This window comes from Accipiter gentilis, chromosome 4 (genome assembly GCF_929443795.1).
Source record: "Accipiter gentilis chromosome 4, bAccGen1.1, whole genome shotgun sequence".
Classification (NCBI taxonomy): Eukaryota; Metazoa; Chordata; class Aves; order Accipitriformes; family Accipitridae; genus Astur; species Astur gentilis.
The window spans coordinates 28,494,904-28,516,078 of record NC_064883.1 but is presented as its reverse complement, the minus strand read 5'-3'; the positions used below and the strand labels follow the sequence as shown (position 1 = coordinate 28,516,078).

Here is a 21,175-nt window from a genome sequence, read left to right as displayed (position 1 = left end):
CCATAGCCATGGAGCATTAAAGACACGTAAGCCATGCATAACTTTGTAGTCTTGCTCCATCTACCACATTTTCTATATTTACTTAGAAATTCTCAATACTTCTGCTGTTATTTCATTTCTAAAGAGCTCACTACCGTCAGCAGCAAGTTTAGGGGTTGAGCCATAAGCATGTAAAAGCACAGCTGGTTACAGCATCACACCAGAAATCCACCTACATGGGCTCTAACAAGCAGCTTGACTTTTTGTTAAGTCATTAAGGCCTACATTAAACAGGATCTTGGACCTGTGACCTTAGTTATAGCATGGTTAAGGAGAAGAATATCAAGAGGCCATTTGCTGGGTGCACTCCAGTCTATCATTATCTCTTTTGTACTGGGGAGCCAAAACTGGACATAATACTCCATGGGCAACTTCACAAATGCTGAGAAGAAGGGAATAATCACTTTCCTTGATCTGCTGGCTAAATTTTTTTCCTATGGCCAGCTATGCAGTTTTCACTGCTGCAAGGACATACTGCTAAGACATGGTCACCTTGTTGTCAGACCCTAAGTCCTTTCTGCAAAGCTGCTCCCAAGCCCTGCCTATGTTGTCGCACAGGGCTATTCCGTCCCTGCTGAAAGACTGCATTTGCCTCTGTGGAGCTTTGTGAAATTCCTGCTAGCCCATTCCTCTGGCTCACTGGGGTCTCGGTGAGTGGCCGGCTGTCCCTTCAGCTTATTAAAGGCTCTCCCAAACTTGGTGTCAGACTTGACCCTGCTGATGGTTCATTCCATCCCAACAGCCAGGTTGCTGATGTTAAAAAGTACTAGGCCCAGAGTTTACTGCTGGGGAAGACTGCTGAAAACCAGTTGCCAGTTAGACTTTAAAGTATTAAGCCCTACTCTCTCTGAAGGCTACCCATATCTCCCCATGTGGCTACAAGAAAGCTATGAGAGCCATGTGAAAGGCCTTGTTAAAGCAAAGATAAACAACATCCACTGCTCTACCCTCATACCCACAGATGGTCTATTCATCAAAGAAGGTAATTGGGTAGAAGCAATGGTACCAAGTGCCTGTCTTTTATGAAAGAGTAGTTAAAAATTTATCCAGAAGTGCTCCCATCTTGAGAGTTGCTCAGACCACTGCCCCTCTTGTCCCAAGAGAGTACCCTAATCAGCAGGCTATCAACAAGCCTCTGATGCAGTGATTATCCTCTTATTCTGTTTAAATCGGGCTACTCTACAGGCAAAAAGGCAGAAGGGAGATAGAGAATGAGAACAAAAACAAGAGACAGCCTTGTATGATACCACAGAGATGACAGTATATCCCTTTGAGAACAGAAACCTGAACTCAAGCCCAGCGTAGTAACTATGCATTAGCATCACTACCTAAATATATAAGCAGTATTGGCAGCAATGACTAAATCCAAAAGCTGTCCTCATTCAGGGACTTGCTGTCAGCACTGGCAGCAAATCCTAAATACGCTGTGCTGAGGGACAGGCTAGTACTATGCTTCTCTGGCCAAAATCTTGCACTTCTTGCAATGCATGGAATCGCAATACACTTTTTTCTTTGCATGCCCATGTGCACATGGAAGGGTCTGGTGGTTTTGTGACTTACTGTATTAGAGGTAGACTTACAAATTTACCTAACGTGAAAATTAGATCAAATTTGCCCAAGTGATAGCTCCTGTGCCAGATACAACTCATGGGACAGCTCCATCTGGCCTTCTACCTTTGCTCTGAAGGGTAGTTTGGCCTGTACAAGCTATTCCAGCTGCCAAATCCCTCTTCCAGCAGACACCAAATGCTGAAAGCCCAAACTGCTGCTGCTACATCAGAGTACAAAGTGGTGGTAGAGCAGGATGAAGACATTGTACCTTCTGTGCAGGCATGATTTGGGGTAAAGAGGAAAGCCACTGCCACCTTGACACAGCTTTATTCAGTTTATCACTTTAGACCCTAATTACTCTACTTCTCCCTTTATCTTCACCACTTTTCATTCTGGTTTATTCATGTTGCAAGGTCATGCAATAGGAGTATTTTCTCACTGTGTACGTTACCCAACACGGTGAGGTCCCATTTTTAGTTGAGGTCGTTTAGTATTACTGCACTGCAAATAAATAATAAAGATTGCATTCAAAAAACATTTAACAGCAGTGACAGATACAGACTTGCATAGCTAATGGTTTTATTTAGCACACTGCACACCTTCTACCCCAGTATCACTGAAATGAACCCATTGGACCCATGCTGATACAGCCTGTTGCAATGGAGTAAAATTCAGCTCCAGTGTGACACAGCATCTAAAATATACTGCTTATCAGCTTTTTATTGGCAGTGCTTCCGTTGAGACAGTATGTACTAAATAAGATCTTGGTTCTTGGAAGCATTTTTTTTTTTCCAGGTACACACAAGACATTCTCTTATAGGAGGAAGAATCTGTCAAGTAAACAATAATTGAGTGCACAAGTGCTAGCCTGGGAAGGCCCATATTTCACTCTTCCATATAGCTATATTTCACAAACCATGTAAGGACAATAAATGAAACAGAAAAAACTCTCAGCACTATGATATGTCAATATGATTCTTTACCTTCCTTTGCTCTTTTGATGCAAAATATTTCACGTAAAAGGTGTGCGTTTTTTTTCTTTCCACGTCCAAAAACTTCAGCTATAATTTGAAGAAATGTGAAAGAAGATAAAGTCTAGAAAAGCTGGACAGCAAAACTGCTGTTACCTTTGAATATTATAATTTCCTAGGGTCTGTGTTTCAATTCAATAATTGGTACTAGTTGTTTCAGGCTGTTTTTCCGATAGACCTGCCAGTTCATGTTAATGTATCTGACCATGAGAGCAAATATTTGCATGACCTTTTTGCATGTTGGCTGCTTTGCATACACTGTAAAAAGACAAGATAGGGAAAATTTCTTTAAGATGACTGAACACATTAAAGCTATACTCAGCCTTAACTTAAAATGCAGTTCCCAGGGAGCTCCTCTCCCATGAATTACACTGAAGATCCTGTTGACTTCATTAGGCTTGAATCATGCTGTAGGGAATCAGAGGGCAGTGCCACTGCTAACAAATCACAAACTTCTCTTAAAAAGTCTACGGCCATTCACAAATCTTCTGCCTGATTTAACATGCCTATTTTAATTCCTAGCTCATAAAAAGTAAATAACAATTAATTACCATCAATATACTATATAAGTCTACCTTTAGCATTTATATTTTTCTGCGTAAGTCTTACAGTGCACTGCATACACATGTATAGAGAGTTATTTCTAATGCTGGGTGACAGCAACCAAGTCACTATCCCTCTCTCTGCAAAAGTTTTCCTATGTGTAAAACTGTAATTACAGCACTGACTTTGCTTTTAACAGGCTTTGAGAAACACCTGCAAGAAATGCTACAAAAGATCCAGGTGTTACTATTATAATCAGTAACAGCATTTCCATGGAAGGTGGCAGAAACCTAATTAATCAAACACTAAAATCTGTGCCTGTTAAACTTGGGGTTGAGGGGCTAACAAATAACATTCAGAATACTCTGTGATTGTTTCAGACCCTCCCCATGCCAATCCTTAAGCGTTTGTGTAATTCTACAGGATCCTGTAAGTAATCCCCCCAAAGGCAAATAAAATGCAAATGTTGGCAGGATCAGACATTCCTGCAGAGGCCTTTCCATGCCACCTAATTTTAGGCACAGGTTTACCGGCAAGGAGCCTGGTCGTCCTGTGGCCCTTCTTCATCTGGACTGGAGTGACTGGGCACCCTGGCTGGGACACCCCGAGAAGGTGCTTGCAACCCTCGACCCATAAAGTTCCATCCTCCTCGGTGACTTCTCAAGCCCAAATCCTTGTGCATTTATGGAAAACCCTCCTTGTACCATATTCTTCCTTAATCCAACCCTGCACGTACAGCCTGCGGGACCTGCCCTTCGGGGCTGCGACCGATCGCATCAACTGCCCCAACCGCTCGGTCATCGCAGAGGAAGCTGGCACCTGCCCTTACAAAGGCTCAGGCCCATCGTTTGTGCAGAGGTGCCTCCTGAGAGACTACAAGTGAAAATACTTGTCAGTCTTCATTTTGTTGCGGAGGTACCAGAGCAGCGACAGCAGTGAGCTGCAGCACGGGCACAGGCTGGCTGCTGGCGTAACCTCGTTGGGCGCTTGTCAGGTTCTGCTTCCTCCAGGCAAATTGCAAGTGAAGTTTGTTGAAAGCTTTTGAGCACTTTCCAGATTTCAGCTGATTCTCGCTCTGACAGTTTTGCTAGATAATTTTTTCCCACAGTTATCGCGCTGGAAAAACTCCCAGCTTTCAAAGAGATATTTTAAAATACATTTAATTTTCTCTTGCACAGTGAATTAATTTATTTTAATATCTCACTTTGTCTCCAGGCTGCAGATTGATGAGACAAGTGCTGATTTCTGATAGACCTCTTAGCCAAGACCTTCGTTTCGAAAGCTGTGGCTGAAATTTTAAATGGGCCCACAATTGGAATACTGTTTTCTGGGTCGACTCCACATGAATACCATGTCCTATTAGATCAGTCAGAATACCATGTCCTATTAGATTAGTCCTGACTGACAAAACCATGATGTTGGAGTAGCCAAAATGCATTACCACTATTCCTTCTCAGGCTCCATGTTAATTCAGACCACAGTTTAAAACCAAACTGACTCACATGTAGTCAGTAAAATAGGAACCTACAGAAGAACTAGAATTTCAAACAGAAACATCAGGTTTTTAAAACGATGACATTGAGATATTAAATGTAAAATTAATAAAAAAATCACAAAAGTTGGTAATTTTCCTCACTGAAATTATGTTGGCTGAGGATCAAAACATAATTTGTATTTAAATTAGATTAAATTTGAAAAACTAGTAGAGATGGAAAGAGATGTGATTATACATAACTTGTTTAAAATCATGTGAACAGAAATATTTTCATGATGCTTTTAAAATTGAAGTTATAAACAGTTTCCTGTTTTTTTAAAAATAAACACTCCCCTTGTACTGCTGGAAGTAAAAACAGTCCTAACAGGGCCACAGTCTGCAAAGAGTGTCAAAAGTAAAATTTCGGAACATTGCTCATGGTGCTGTTAGAAAACCCTGGCAGAAAACACTGAAAAGGACATTATTGTAAAAGAAATACATTGAAGAATAGTAACCTAAAACTGAACTATTTTAGAATCATTTTTAGAATATCTTTTAAAACAAACTATCTGCTATTAATAGTTCCTGGAACATCCTGAAAATTACAGCTTGTGGGGTGGTGACAAAATATTACCTCCTATTTGGCTGGTATGATGGTCCCTTAAGCCACACACATAGCTGTGACACTTCCTGCAATACAGGAAAGAAAAGGCTTGTTTTGCTCCGGTTTCAAATCTAAAAACTCTCAGCCGAAATGCTTCATATTACATTGTTTCCTCCCCCCCCCCCCCGCCCCCCGCATTTTGTCTGATCACGCTGGGATAAGGCAGTATCCCAGTATATGAAAGACAGGCTGCGACAGGGTGCCTTGCAGGGTCTGAAATCCTGGCCGTCAAATAACATGGTACATATTCATGGGACTGTGTCCTCCAGTAGAACCCAGACAACACATTTCAGTACATGCAACAGATGCTTAAAAAAGGGTTTAAGAGTGGGCTACTTAACAGTGAGCTTCTGGTCCTCTCATCTCAGCAAAGATGCTGTCAAACTGGAAAAAGTGCAAAGAAGGGCAACACGCTAATCAAATGTTCAGGACGGTTTCTGGATGAGGAACGAGTAATTGCAGCAGCACTTCTCAGCCTGGAGAAGAGATGACCTGAGGGAAATGACAGGCCTACAAAATCAGATATGGCCCAGGGGGAGCAGATAGGGATCTAATGTCTGCTGTCACTTCCAACACAAGGACAAGGGGGCATAACTTGGAGTAGATAAGCAAATACAAAACAAAGCAAGAGAAAAGCAATGGCTGGGCAGTAGACCAACAGGAACTTGCTGCCAAAGTCACAGCTGCACTGTTGCGGATGTGAAAAATTTACATGGGTTCAAAGGGAGACTGAACAAATACCTGGAGGAGACATCTCTTGAGGGTTATTATACAGACAGAAACCATAACCAGGAAATCCCTAAGCTGAAGATAGCTTGAGGCTGGCAGAGTACTCGGAGGAATGATCATAGGGACAACATACTTACCCTGTTCTTACTTTTGCCTAGACTTTTGCTTAGACTAGCTGCCTATGGTCCCTCTTGGAGGCAAAATAAGGGGTCAGGTAGACTCTTGGTCTAATCCGTTGTGGCCCTTCCTATGTTCCTATCACCAGGTTTATTCGTGGTATTGAGCACTTAAGTCTTTTCCAGAAACAGGGCTGTTGTATTCTTTTCAGATGTACACACTAACAATGAGAAAGCTGTTTCAAGGACAGCTTTTGGGGAAGAAAACACTGCAAAGCAGTGGTGCATAGCAGGTCCCTCCCTTTGATGCCAACAAAAAGCTTTCCAAAAGCTGTTTATCAATTCTCAGCTCACATCCAAAACAGAAGTTCAGAGCTGAGATACCCTACGTGTACTGGGATAATTGCTGAATGCCAGCCGAAACCCATGCGGTGAGGCTGGACTGCAAGTTGCACAGGGACCTGCAAAGGCCCGATCCACTTGACATCACATTGAAGCAAATACATGTTTTCCAGAAAATCTCAGGGTGAAGCAAGCCATTCTGAGGACACCCTAGCCAGCAGAGACATATAGGCAGAGATGAATCCCCTGCATGTAAACACACATGTGCTACACACTTGCTCTTAACAACACCTCTAAACCAAACAGTCTTGTCCAGCTTGGAGTCTTCAAAATTTCTCCCCAAAGAGCCTGACATATTGGTGGCCCAACAGGCTTTGGGACGTCAGCAGTGCTACTCCGTGAGCTGACAACGGGCAGGGGTGAGCCCCTTGTCCGCAGTCCCACTGCTCTGCACTTGCCAGCTCCGGGGGCAGCAGGGACCCCTTTAGGCTCTGTTTTCTTCTCATTTGTTGTGTTTGTCAGATATCATAATACTCTTGAGAGAAACTGTCTGAGATTGTTGAGGAATGAGTAAAACACCGTGACAAGGTTACAAGCATGGTATGATTTACAGCCCAGCCTTCGGTTTATGTCACTCTGTATGTTGGGAGATGAGTCTACAGGAAAGCAGCATTTCAGTTTATTACCTCTGAGCAAAACCTGCCTTCTTCAGCAATCCACATGCAAGTTACGCTGCCTTCTCACAGCAGTTTAAGTGCCCTCTGGTGTTTTTCCTCAAAAAAACAGCCTTTACCATCCATCAGCTGAGAGCAGAGTCTCCGGGACAAAATCCACCATCATAAAAGGAGCTCTGGTTCACAGCTGGGCTTAATTCAACCCTGAGATATGGGAAGAACGCGGGAAGCAGAGCCGTCCACCTGTGCTGACATATCACCCGTGTCACTGCACAGATGGAAGGGCACTGCCCCGAAGTAAAGGGCATCTCCGTCAGCATATCCGTTCAAATCCTCTGCCTGGAAAGCTACCGCCATGCAAATACCAAACCTTTTCATTAAGACCTGGATCTGTCAGGCCATAATATCTCTAGGTTTCTTCCAACTAGGTCTGGCTTTGAAGAGATGATGAAGTGAAAAAGCCTGTTTCCTGTCTGAAAATGAGGGTGCAATCTTGTAGTAAGTTCACTGCCACATACGTGTGCAGGCTTGGCAAAAAGTATTTGCAATATTGGGTTTTAACCATCGATCAGCTTTTCACGTCAGGGTCTGTGTCTTTCTGCTTGCCTACCATGTTCTCAGGACAATTTCAGATCTTATCAAAATAATTTCACCGCTCCCCCAAGCTACTTATTACCCCGTACTGAGCACATTTCCAAAGAACAACCTGACGTTAAAACCAGTGTGCTACCAAAGTCTTTACTTTTTTAACTCCAAACTATTTAAAAGCTGTTTTAAATGCACAAATGGAAAACACAGGCTAAGAGCAGAGAGGAGAAGCACTGAAGTAGGGTCTTACCCAGTGATCTTTCCTTCGTTTGGTTTGCCGACCGCACCACGGGAAGACTTGCCCGTGTGCGGCTGCCCCTCGAAAAGGGGGTTGGAGAATCACCTTCGGACATGGCCTCTAAGGAATCGGCAGATGCTTCAGAGAGGTGTTCTGTCTGGTCACCCAAATTGGGCTGTGGGCTCTGGGACAGCTTTGGGCTTCTTGTCTGCAAAACAGAGTATTTGTTATTGGTCTACTGAAACTGGAATATGGAGGGGAAAAAAAAACAAAGAGAAGAAGGAAGAAGTCCAAACTTCTTCAAATACTGGTATGCTGAAGGTCACTTCTGTGTAGGTTATTTAGGAAAACAGTGTCCTTGGGTATTCTGCTACAGTTTTTATGGTTGTACATCCACATTGCAAATTTTGTTGCTAACAAGGCCCTGAGGATAAGACATGTGTGAGGAGATGTATGGTAATGCCATTCCTTGCTGCTCAAACAACCACTATAGCATAGGCATGTCCACACACAGGCACACACACACACATATACACTCTAAGGTTGAAAAGTCCACTAAGAAAAATCCTCTGAAAAGAATACTGTGATGTAGTTGTAAGCTATCAATCTCAGTATATTCTGCTGTGCCATTTACGAAAGGTACAGGTCATGCAGCAAAGCCAAAATAGCCATCCAACATTTCTGGCTGAAATCACAATTATTTTACTTTTTGTTGCATCAGCATAAATCAGAAATGTCTTCATTAACTAACCAAATAAACTATGATTTTTACTAGGCAATCATACTTGTAAATAGCTAAACACTGTATCTGGAAAAAGCCAACTCCCTCAGGAGGGGAGAGAAATGGTTTTATTTATGCGCTTCTATTGACTCTTCATTGTAAGATCTGCCTAATAAAAACACACTCAGTAGGGGATGCAATGTCCTGAACATTTTTTTGCTAACTATAAGTGACATTGTAAGTGCTTTCTACAAAGAGGGGTTGCTTTAAGAAGTATACGCAATACTGTTTAGTGAAACTTCCTCAACTACATGTTACTATTACTTTGGAAGAATAATTTTTTCCAGTCTCTCATGCAAACTCTGTATCGCAACAAACTGGAACAGACACCGTACAAGAAGAAATTCAAAGCAAAGCAAGCTTACTCTGTCCCAAATCCAGTATGTAAATATGAACTTTATAAAGGCCTATAATCAGCACCAGGCACAAGATGTCATAAAACATATGTGCTTTCCTCTTCCCTATCATTTAAGGTCAGATACTAGTACGTTAAAAATCCTCTGTATTAAAACCAACTTCAACTCTAGGTTTGAAGATGCTGTCAAGATCCAGAAAAGATTTTGCTTCTTTCTGGAAAGCCAAGATGACTTATCTTGCTGACATCTGGGTCCTTCAGTGGTTTTTCAAGTGAAATGAGGTGAGCTCATTTCAGCAATAGCATGCATCACATAATATTCCTTATGTGACCTTGGATGTATGAAGAACTTTAACATTTATCAGATTTTCATTAGCTGAGTATAAAGGCCTGTTGTTGCCAAGTTGTGCAGTTGCTCACAACCTACAGTAAATTAGAAATACCTCACAAGAAAGCTAAACTCTCCAGAACTTTTCACTTTCAAAATGCTAATATTAAAATATTGGGTATTATCCAATGTCCCATGGTGAAATTGTTCAAGAGCATTGAATTTTTACAGGACTTAAAGCTAACAACATTTGTTCTCAGCAAACTAAAGTATGCTTTGAAGTGCCTCTGACACGGTCAGCACTAGTCTGCAGGTTGTCAATATAGGGACTTGTGCCTGAAAACTTAGAGAGGTGACAAGTGACCTGCAAACACAGGGAAAAAAATTGATTAGTCAGTACTTCTTCATTCAACTTTCCAAAATGGCTTGGGAACCATCACTGCTAAAGTATTTTATTTATACAGGCATATTACAGAAGTACTACCAAGACAAGTCATTACAGCTTTGTAGTTCCTTGTACTGATTAATAACTTATCTGTATGTATCCATTAATAGGGAGCTAGAAGGCAAATAATTCTCACTTTCTAGAAAACCATAACTAAAAATAAAACATGATGCAAAAATAAGCAACAAAATCAAACTCTGAAAGGTCCTTAACTTCAGTTTGTTGGAAAGGGGCTTGCTTTTGTTTCTTTAAGAAAAAAATATTCTGCTAATATGAATCAAGCTTATTTTGCTTTGCTTTTGCTTTTTTTTGTTTCTCTTTCATTTGAATCCCCGGATTTCATGTGAGACAGGCAGTTGCATGTATATAGTTTATTGACACATGTGAACAGGTGCATATTTAAGCAGTAAGGTGATACTTCATTCCCAGAAGTAACAGGCACAGCTTTAGCTGTGCAGTTGCCCATCACGTCCTGTCAATGCGCAGATGGAGCCAACCTCAGCCATGTTGTGTTTCTTGTGTTCTGTTGTCGCTGGGGCAATTTGTTAGAACTTAACATACAGCAACTCAGATCCCCCTGGATGGTAATGCCATCATTACTGTGACTAAATGTATTGGGTCTGGCTGAGATGGAGTTAATTTTCCTCACAGCAGACCTTTTAGTGCGTGCTCTGTACTGGTAGCTAGAAAGGTGTTGGTAACACACCAGTGTTTTGGCTACTGCTGAGCAGTGCTGGCACAGCATCAAGGCTGTCTCTCCAACATTCCCCCCCTCACGCTGCGGGCGGGCAAGATCTTGGGAGGGGACATAGCTGGGACGGTTGACCCAAACTGACCAAACAGATATTCCATACCATCGGACATCTGTGCAGCAACAAAAGCTAAGAGAAAGGAGGAGGAAGAGGAACATTCGTTACTATGATGTTTTTCTTCTGGAGCAACTGCTAGGCGTACTAAAGCACTACTTCCCGGGAAGTGGCTGGACATTGCCTGTTGATGGGAAGTAGAGAATATAGCTTTTGTTTCCCTTTGCTTCCACACGCAGCCTTTGCTTTTGCTTTATTAAACTGCCTTTATCTTGACCCACGAGGGGTTTTTTTCCATCTTATTTTCTCCTCTCGCTGTCCTGCTGAGGAGGGGAGTGATAGAGCAGCTTGGCGGGCACCTGGTATCTAGCCAAGGTCAACCCAGCACACTAAAAAAGACTTCTTTTGGCAGCCCTCATTCCTCACCTTAAATACTGCAGCCCCAAGAGGCATACTTGAGCCTTCTGAAGCAAGGCAGAGGCACATCACGGATTCTGCTCAGACATGAAGCCCAGTTCTCCTCTTAACATACACCACTGCAAATCCATAGTAGTTCCACTCTAGCAAGTGGAGTAATACAAATGTAAAACCAATGCAAGCTATTAATGAGATCCACCATATATACACATACTGTTTATGAAAGGCTTCAAGCTATTTGTCATGCTCAACTCGTGTAAACATTGCATTTCAGGAGCAATTCTGAATTTTAAACAGATTATAAAAAAATCCTCAAACACAGCAACAACAGTGGCTATTCAAAAGCTGAGAGATATGAGTGCATACTTGATAGGAAAGCATTTTTATTATTGGCAACGAGCACTAGGCTTGACATTACTTAATAATCAAGTTGATTCCCAGGCAGCACTTCTTAGGAAAACCAACCCATGAAGTGGGGAGAGGATAAGCAACATTTATGGAGCCATAACCTACAAGGACTTGTAAAGATGGTTGAAGAAAGCAGGGCAGAAACCTTCAGCATTATCCAACCCCTGTAATAATTATTCAGTCTGTTGATTCCAACATCAAATAAGATATATAAGACAGATGGCAAAGAAATACTTAGTAAGTAATACCGTGTATTTTTTTTTTTCCACAGAATGTTCACTAACGTATGTAAAAACTGTTCAAAAGCTTAAAATAGTATTTCAGGAAGTGTCCCTTTAAGTGCTTTTCAGGAACTGGCATGCAGGTGAAAATAAATGTTCACCATATAGCCCATGTTTCAGGACCCAACTAGAGTCACAGTGTAGACTGCTGCTATGAGAGTCCAGAAGGCACTGTAGCTGCCTGTTGCATAAATCCAGGGAAAGCAATGAATGGGGACATCACTGTGCCTGGGTGGCTGCCTTTTTAATGTATCTGCTAGCAAAGGGCAAAATCCATAATACCTAACAGAGAAGAAAACTCAAGACATGCCCACTACGGAGTAGCACTATCCAAAAGTAAAACATCTGTAAGCAGATACTCCACACAGGCACACAAAGCCAAGGAAACACCAGCACTTTCCAAGCCACACCTCTGGGGTTGTTGCCAGAAAACAGAAGGTTCAGAACTAGGCAGTGGGTCTCTCTCTTTTCCCCTGTGCCAACACTAGTTAGGTTACAATTTCCTCAGTCAGCCATGGTCTTCCCCCCACAGCTATATGTTAGGAGACAGCCCCCTGCGTGTTTCTTTGTGCAATAGGCTTGATTTTTCAGCCAGCTGAGTAAAGCTGAACCTCCTTGAGGACTTCTCTGATAAAAGATCTTGCTACACTAGTTCTGGGTAAGAAGCTCAGCAGAAAGGAAAGCCCAAAACAAGGATGAACAGTTCTGGTGAAAACTTACATCAAATTACATAGTGCTTTGAGATTACTGTTTTATTTAGGATATACTATTCTATTTACATGGATCTATATCCTGGGTACATATATTCAGGGTATATATTTAAGTATAACACATGGAGGTAGCCATTACAGAAGACCCAGTATCTTCCAACTACTCTTGGATTTGATCGAGAATTAAAACTGCGGTTAATCATGCCTCACAACTGATGTCTGTCTGTTACAGCTTATCCAAAGTATGAACTTCTAACATATCTGCTTTAGTTCTTCCACTGCCTCAGAAAAAAAAAAAAAATGCAACAAAGTGCAAGGCTCTTTGAATGCAATAAAATTTCAAATAATTAGCCATGAAATCACAAGTCACCTGAATAAGGAAAAGTGAAATACTGCAGAGACGCCAACGTAATGAGCAATCACAGGGCACCAGAGATATTCTTTAAGTTCCGCGCATGCTTCTGCCTCTGGTCCTCTGCTCACATTTGCCCCCACTAATCCTCTCACCCTTTTGTTCCACCCAGTTTTATGGCTCTGCTCTTCATAACATCCTTCTGTGCTCATTTCCAGTTATTTTCCATGGTAATCTATATAACTGATACCTTTTTTACTTCCTTTCCTTTTTTAAAATCTCTCCTGCAAATTTGCTTCACACATTTTCATAAACAAAAAAAGAGGTAAGAAAAAAACCCCATGACCTGAAGAAGGATTTAATTTCATCTCTTGATCTATTCACACTTCTTATTTCCTGTCTCCAGGAACTTCCTTAGCCTTTATCTTGACAGAAACTTATCTCTTCAAGAGAAGAATCTTATCATACATATCTTCAAAGTTGCTAGCACTCCTGGCAGTGTACGAACGGTAAACAAAGACATCAAAAATAATACAGTGCTAGTAAAATAACTTTTTTTTCCAATCATATGTTCTAAAGAACATACTTAGCATAGGCAAAACAAAAAAAAAATCATTTGAGAGTCTTCTTGACATTTCAAATAAAGAAGAAAAAATAAAAGAAAAATGGAAACCTCCTCTTCCTGACCTTCAAGTAAACTATTTGTCCTGCGACTTGTGCTGAAGATGGCTACAGGATATGTGACAGACTGCAAATATGCATATAAACAGGCTGTGTTTAGTGTATGATGAGTTTATTAATTCTGAAATATTGTCACAGCACATGAGCTCTTATTACTGCAACAATAATATTTCTTCCTCACATTTGTGTCAGATTCAAATTATGGTTGTCTGAAGGAAGAATCTGCTTTTTCCAAAGATACAGAGTCTTTGGGGTCCTATATTATCACAACTACAGGGTTTTGCTTGTCTGGACATGATATTAGTGACATACTGCTGTTGGAGAGAAAGCGAATACTACCCACATGTTCCTATTTTTAAACATTTATTGTAACAATGTTTTCCATAGCACTTTCTCAGAAAAGTTAATTGCTTATACATGTCTATATAAACTAAAGTTCATATTACATCTGTGCAACGGGTGCATTTGGATACTCTCTCTCACTGGGGGAACTGGGAGCAGGGAGATGATTCAGCAGCTGAACGCAACATAAAACCACCTTTCATGACATGCTCGCTTTTCTCTGTGTGTTATTTCACCATTATGAGATGCAAAAATCTATGGCATCTTCCTTTCAGACACCATCGGTTGGAAACGGTAACATGCCAGGAGCAGGCGCACGCCAGCATCCGTGCTCTCAAGAGCTGAAGAGAGCAGGAGGGCAACTGCCTACTCGACACCGTGCAGACTCTGTCGGAGTTATTTACACTATTCTCTGATGCCTGCTCATGGGCTAGTGGATGTCTCTGGCTTTTGTTTCTGTATTTCAAACACAAACATTTCACTGTTTTCTGTCGAACCAATGACAACGACTTACAAAGCCGGTCCTTGCTCACAAGCAGTCTCAGTTTGGTGGCAATATTAATTTCTATGGTATGAATGGCCAGAAGTCTTTCCTCCTTGATAAGGAGAGACACAGTGCCTGAGCCATGGTTGCCCACCATCCCTAGCACTGAACCAAGGTACCCCACTTGCCTGCAGCCTCCCTGACTTTGAGGCATGTTGTGCGCTGGATGCTGCCCGAGCTCCCCTTTGGCTGTGGTGCTACTGGCCTCCTCCTGCCACCGGCGGTCCTGAGGAAAGCCTGAGCTCACCATGCTGATCACCACAGGAGTAACGCAAGAGAGCACAAATCACAGAGTCCTCCCCGGGCTGCCTGCGGCGCGGTAATTAAGCAGAGCAATGAATTCAGTGTATGTGAACCCGAGGTATAGCCCTGGTGCAGGATTTTTCATGCTCTGAGGAAGGGCAGAAACAGACCCAGAAGAATTTTCCCAAGTAAGGTAAAAGGAACCGTTCCCTTCCCCGCCACCGTGAACAAGGAGGGGAAGATAACTCAGCCGGTGGCACCAGCTGCCACGGGAAGGTGCTGCATTAAAACCTGGTAATGCTCAGTCACAGCCACGCGTTACCAGAGCCCATCGCTGTGGCAGGGTCAGGATGCCACGCCGAGCGGTTATTCTACTCAGTTCTATGAATTTATCTGAAGGCAAAACTCCTCTCTGCTTATAACAGGATCTTTATCACCACTCCTTGTATTTGCTGATGCTGACCCCAGTTTCTTCCACCTAGTGGGGAAAAACACATCTAATGATGTGTCAGAATTTATCTGTCATATTTTTAGGTTGGAATGATATTCAAATAATCCTAAAAATCTGCACGTTTTCCCAGGAGCCTTGCTAGCTCCTGTTGGTGGTCAGCTGCATGCTCCCTGCTGTGGCAAGCTGCCAAACCCCATTTCTTTTAATCCTGAGAGCTGTGAATCACCAAGCAGGACATCCACAGGCTGCCAACTCCTGCTCACCCTTCGCAGGACCACGGCTCATTCTTCAGCAGGGTGATCCCCAGACTTAGCAGAAAAAGTTTTTCAAGAAACTGTTATAAATGACTGACAAGAAGTAACATTTTCAAACTTTGGTTTCTAACTGTAAGCACCTAGATAAATTGAAGCCTGTTTTTCATGGAAAGCTGCGTGTTTACAGTAAAGATATCCATTAGAAGCAATAAAAGCTGTAGGTGCTCAGCACTTACTCTGCCAGACCTCTTATTCAGATGTTTAATTGGAGGAACTTGCATTTGAAAATGTTGCCCTAAGGAACTCAGCAGCCCGTCTAAGAGCAGCTTAATTGGTCCAGACAAGTCCAGACTGAAATATGCAACATGCTGTGGCATCTCTTTGGAATATGTGAAATATCAGGAAAACCCAAGCCATCCATGTAAAAGTATAAAAATATTTCTCAGTATGTTTCTGTCCAAATCCAAGGTTTTCTCTTTCTACAGCTGCCAGCCTGAGATTTTAGGGTAGAAACTGAAGTAAAATGATAGACAATACTAATAGTCACCCATTGGTAATAAGCAAAAATCACACTGAATGAAAGAAATCTTTCATTTTAAAATAAAATCATATAACTCTCTGCTTTATTCTAATGCTTTGTAACATGACGTATTTATTTATACATGATAGCCAAATTTAAAAAGTGTCGGATCACCTCACTATTTTTCCCTGCAAAGTCTTCTATGGCTCCACCAATTTTGCTCACAGCAAAACTTGTTCTTTCACAGTCTTTGTCATATTCTTGCACCATAGCTTCAGTTTATTATTACTTTGTTTAAATAAGTTATCCATAAATTCCAGCCTGGACATCAACATTTGTCTTAATTAAAATCTTATGGCAGTTTCAGTTGGAAGCTATTTCTCTTTTCCCTCCCAAAAACCCTACTGTGAAGCATTCACAAGCCAGCATGACCCCTTGTTCCATCCGGGAGATGGCTGCGTTTCATCAGCAGCGGGTGAGGTAACTCCTACCTACACAATCCCTAAAACCGTCATGAGAACTCTGAAGATTAAAAGGGATGATTTAAACAAAAACTGTCATTATGCTGATTAAAGAGGAAAGATCTTTACATGCTTAAAACCACATGCAAAAATGGCGCGGGGGGGGTCGGGGGGGGGGGGGGGTCGGGAAAAAGAATACATACCAGATGCCTAAATGTACCTAGGGGATAGTGTGTTCTGATTCAAGAAAATGATTATCTACCCATCCCTGTTCTCCCACACACGTCCCTAAGGAAAATAGAAGGAGGGTCTGTTTTTGTGGTGTCTGTTTCCCAAAGCTAAGGAACACGATGCGGTGGCCCTGGAAAAACCTGTTTTTCTGTGTTTCTACAAGCTAAGAAGGAGTTCTTAATTAACACGCTATTTTAAAAACAACCGAAAAGAGAGCCATCAACTCGAAGGCTGGTGGGTGGGAGCAAGGTTTTTGGGGCAGGGTGTGAGCTGCCCTCTGTGTGGGCCCCGGCCGCAGCCGGTGGGTGCTGCCAGCCCCCAGCAAGAACAAACACCCAGGAAAAGCCAGCGGGAGGCTGAGCTGCCTCCGGCAGAAGCACACCCATGCCGGGGACTTATTTTTAGCCTTTACTCATGGAAGTAGAAGTCTGATGAAGCGGTTATCAGAGCTTATGGCTCTGGCACCTGGGGAGAGTTAGGGGGCTGCTGCAAGAAAGATGCTGTGGAAGAGAGGGGCTTCTCCTGCTCCTCTCTTCCAACTTGCCACCCTGCCCCTTCCCTCCTTTTTCCCTCCCTCGAGGCCATCTCCTCGGCAAAGGAGGGAGAAGCCTTACTGCTCTCCACACCTCTGCCTCTCCCACCCTTCCCTGTGGTCGGCATGTTTATTGGCCTACTTAAATCCTGTAAGTGGAAACAAAACGAGCCCGGGAAGCGACAAATCAGGTGCAAATAAGCGGCTGTGCACTCTGCATGCTCCAAGGCCTCGTTCCTTGCTTGCAGCACTACTGTCTTGCCGCTTTTGTGATCACACTTTTGACTGCAGTAGAAACCATGCAGAGGCACCTTTTAAGTAGGTATTTAAAAGGCATGTGCACACGCACTGCCTGGGTGGGAAAAAAAAGTAACTGTAGCAGACATCCATTCTATAAGGTGTTAGGAGCCATATAGACATGGAAGAGGAGCTCAATAGGAAGAAAGGCGAGATACAGGTGACTTCACAGGCGCCCAGTGTACATACAAGATCATTTTGCAAGTTGCAGAACTAAGCTTTTTTGCACGTCAGATACAAAAATATTTACTCCTGTGCCCACAGAGCTGTCCTTAACTTTGCAGCACGACTTTTACCCCTTAAGCCAGTTCCAAGTGTGTGTAAATACATAAATAAAGTTAGAATTGGGACAGCTGGTAGGGAACACTTATTTGTCTAGGACCTCCCACTGAATTTTGGTGGATTTCAAACCATCTAAGACAGGAGTGTGTACTTCACGTCTATCATGCCATTAAAGGAAAAGTCAGAATTAAGAGATCGTCAAAGGATGCACATGCATCACACTCCCATATGCAATTAATCTATATGAATGACACTTCACTGCTGTGAAATACAGAGGTGAAAAGCATGCAGAACCATATTTATTAGAGAACGCTACTTGTGAAGCAAGACACACACGATTAAAGGGCAACAAACTCAATCCACAGCAGAGTGCAGAAAAAAGAAAGTACAGTACTAACTCTCTGAGAGGATTCAATTTTCATCAAGTACCTTTGAATGTCAAGTTCTGAATGAAGGGAGACCAACATGCACTGCAAAACCTGTGGATCAAAGAGAGAAAAGAAGGGGAGGGGAGAGATAATTGTTAACAGGAAAAGGAGGAGAACGGTAGAAATTAAAAGAGAATAAACTGTACATACTGAAAGTATACTGAGTAAAGGGAGAGGAGAGGAGAGGAGAGGAGAGGAGAGGAGAGGAGAGGAGAGGAGGGAAGAGAAGAGAAGAGAAGAGAAGAGAAGAGAAGAGAAGAGAAGAGAAGAGAAGAGAAGAGAAGAGAAGAGAAGAGAAGAGAAGAGAAGAGAAGAGAAGAGAAGAGAAGAGAAGAGAAGAGAAGAGAAGAGAAGAGAAGAGAAGAGGAGGCACTAACAAAGGAAAGGCACATGTGCCAAGGAACAATATGCTCTATCAATACTTAATATGCAATATTCTTACGACCCTTGCTGGACTCAGTTTGGATGTGCTACGTGTGGTGGTGTGTCAAAGAAATGGAGAATGTTCTTCTAATATAAGAGTTAGTGGCAGAGAGCTGAGCCACACAGACTCAAATATATATCTAGCAACCATATCTGACAAGAAATGGCAAAATATGCATTCTTCCTAAGAAATGATACAACTCTTGGCTGGAGTTAGCAACAGTCATTACACTTCTGTGTTGGTTTCACACTTATTACAGAGACATGGAATCCTTCAAGCAGAAATTAGATATACTGTATTAATCTTGATTGACCACAAATTTAAAAAGAATAAGAAATAAACTGTGGTATGATTAAAAGGTATTCTCCAATCACATCTCTCTCTACTATTCTACATCTGCTCTTAAAGCACACAGAACGTGAAAATGTGCTAAAAGAGGTTTAAGGGCCAAAAAAGGTGTTTAAGGGCCATCCCCCCCCCCCCCCCTTTTTTTTTCCCCTCCCTCATTCCCACATGAATGAGATGCAAATTGGAGGGGAAATTGCCTACTGCTGTTTGAGTCCTTATAGGTCGAGGTCCTATATTTCCCTTAATCTTCATTTGCCTGCAGGGTGGAGGTAAAAGAGATTTTGTATAGGGGTCTAAACAACCTTCTCTGAGCAATCGATTCCCCCTTCAGCCAGAGTCAGGCTCCCACGACAACCGACAACCGCTGCTGCCCCATTCAGAGCATGCAGCTATTCACACCAGGCAAAGAAATGCAACTGCTTTGTTAACAAGGACGTCATTGTTAAAGAATCTTATTTAGCAAGTAATTATAATGCCAACATCATAATTAAGAGAGTAATTCAAAGAATCTTTTGAATTTTACAAACCCAGAGGATATGAGCATATGAGAGCTGATTCTGGGGATAAGTAACATATAAGTATGCTACGATTTTTCATGTTTTTGTCGATTGGATACTTTGGAAGGGCAGTACCATTTTATTTAAAGATAACAAAAGACCATTTTTCTCCCTATGATAAATGCATCATTTAGAATTGTTAAAGTAAAATGTAATTTTTACAAATAAGCTATTTATGCAAACACAGTACAAATTAAATGTAGCCTTCCGGCAACAACTGGATAAATTCCAATTCCAAACCACAAAGACAAAACAGTCTGTTGCTAGTGTCTCAGTAATACTGAAACTGTATTAGGGTTTTTTATGTTTTCATAATGTCACCACCACACACATGCAACCCTGAGAAGTCCTATTTGCCCTTTGATTAAACTATTCTCCTGATTAAAAAGAAAAAAGTTATGGATTGTCTAAATCCCATCTCAATGCCAAATACATGAGACTTCCAAAGGAAAATTCATGCTGCATGTTTGCTTGACATTCAGGCATCATTACACATCAAGACCATGCTTTGGAAGGGACATTACTCTGCACAATGGCAGCATTAAAAGAGTGCAACAGTTACCCTCCCTAAAGCCATTGCATAGGATCAATTTGAGCTACTTGGTTTCCTCAAACCCTGTCACCTCATGGGGAATTACAACTGCGTCGCTTTTCTCTGGACTTTCCTACTGCCAAAGGAAGTGAAACACCAATTCTGACCTAAGGGCAGGTAAGGAAATGAGGATGCTTGACAAAACCAGCAACACTTCCCACCCTCAACCCAGGGAAAATGTTGTCTGTATCCTTACCTCTTCCCCTCCTCTTCCCATAACATGGTATTTATTTTAATTTTAAAGCAAGTAGATAGATGAGGATTTGCAGTTAAAATATATAAAACTAGTCCACCTAGATCCAGAAGTCTTTCTCTCCTCTTACGGGAGTTGATCTGAAATCATACGGATGTGATGCAGGATTAACTTAGTGTTCTCTGAATAAACACAGTCTTGCAGGAAAAAATGAACCACACACAAATACAGAACCACAGCAGCAGTGCAGCAGCAGGCTTTACTGATTCCTGCATAAGGTAGCACAAGGAGGCAAGTGAGGCCTCCACAGTGTTATATCGCAAACTTCAGATCAACTAAAGAAGATCCAGACATGCCAATATAGAAGAAATATAATCCAGACCATTACTGCAGCCCACGTAAAGACCTTATTATGAATGAAATTTGAAGACATTTGGGTCTGCATCCAAACCTGAAGCGTGGCTTCCTTTGGAACTTTCCAAAATATTTCTTAACTTTCTATATTCCTTTCCAAACTCAACACCACACTGATGCCTTCATCAGCACTCTGATGACCTCAAGGGTATTTAAAGAGGGAAAACAATAATGATCTATTTCTTCCTTTCCTCCTAGATTGTAGGGGAATATTATTTTTTTTTTCCATCTGTGGGCATGCATGTGGATATATATAGTCCACAATGGTGGGAAATGAATTCAAGGAGAGCTTTGCAATTTCCAAATGCAGTAAGGGCTGCAATCTCGACCACCCGGGGGACAGGTTCCTGAGACAATCCCCCATCTCCTACTTCACTCACCAACTCCGTAATTGTTCCAGAGAGGTGAGGCATCAGAGCAAATACCCAGCATGAGGGGAGAAACAGGATGTTGGAGCAAATTCCACAGAATAAAAAACCCTGGACTTGACTTACTAAGAAATAACGAGC

The 21,175-nt window shown here is 42.0% G+C and overlaps 1 protein-coding gene across 11 annotated transcripts in view; it reads right to left on the bottom strand.

Moving 5' to 3' along the window:
- The window catches only part of KIAA1217 (KIAA1217 ortholog), a 372,331-nt gene that overhangs the window by 93,835 nt on the left and 257,321 nt on the right, over positions 1 to 21,175 (bottom strand). For all 11 annotated transcript variants that reach the window (XM_049799191.1, XM_049799185.1, XM_049799195.1 and 8 more), the window contains one exon: positions 8,002 to 8,197. In XM_049799191.1, the coding sequence (XP_049655148.1) occupies positions 8,002 to 8,197 (196 nt within the window). The remainder of the gene's footprint in view (positions 1 to 8,001; positions 8,198 to 21,175) is intronic.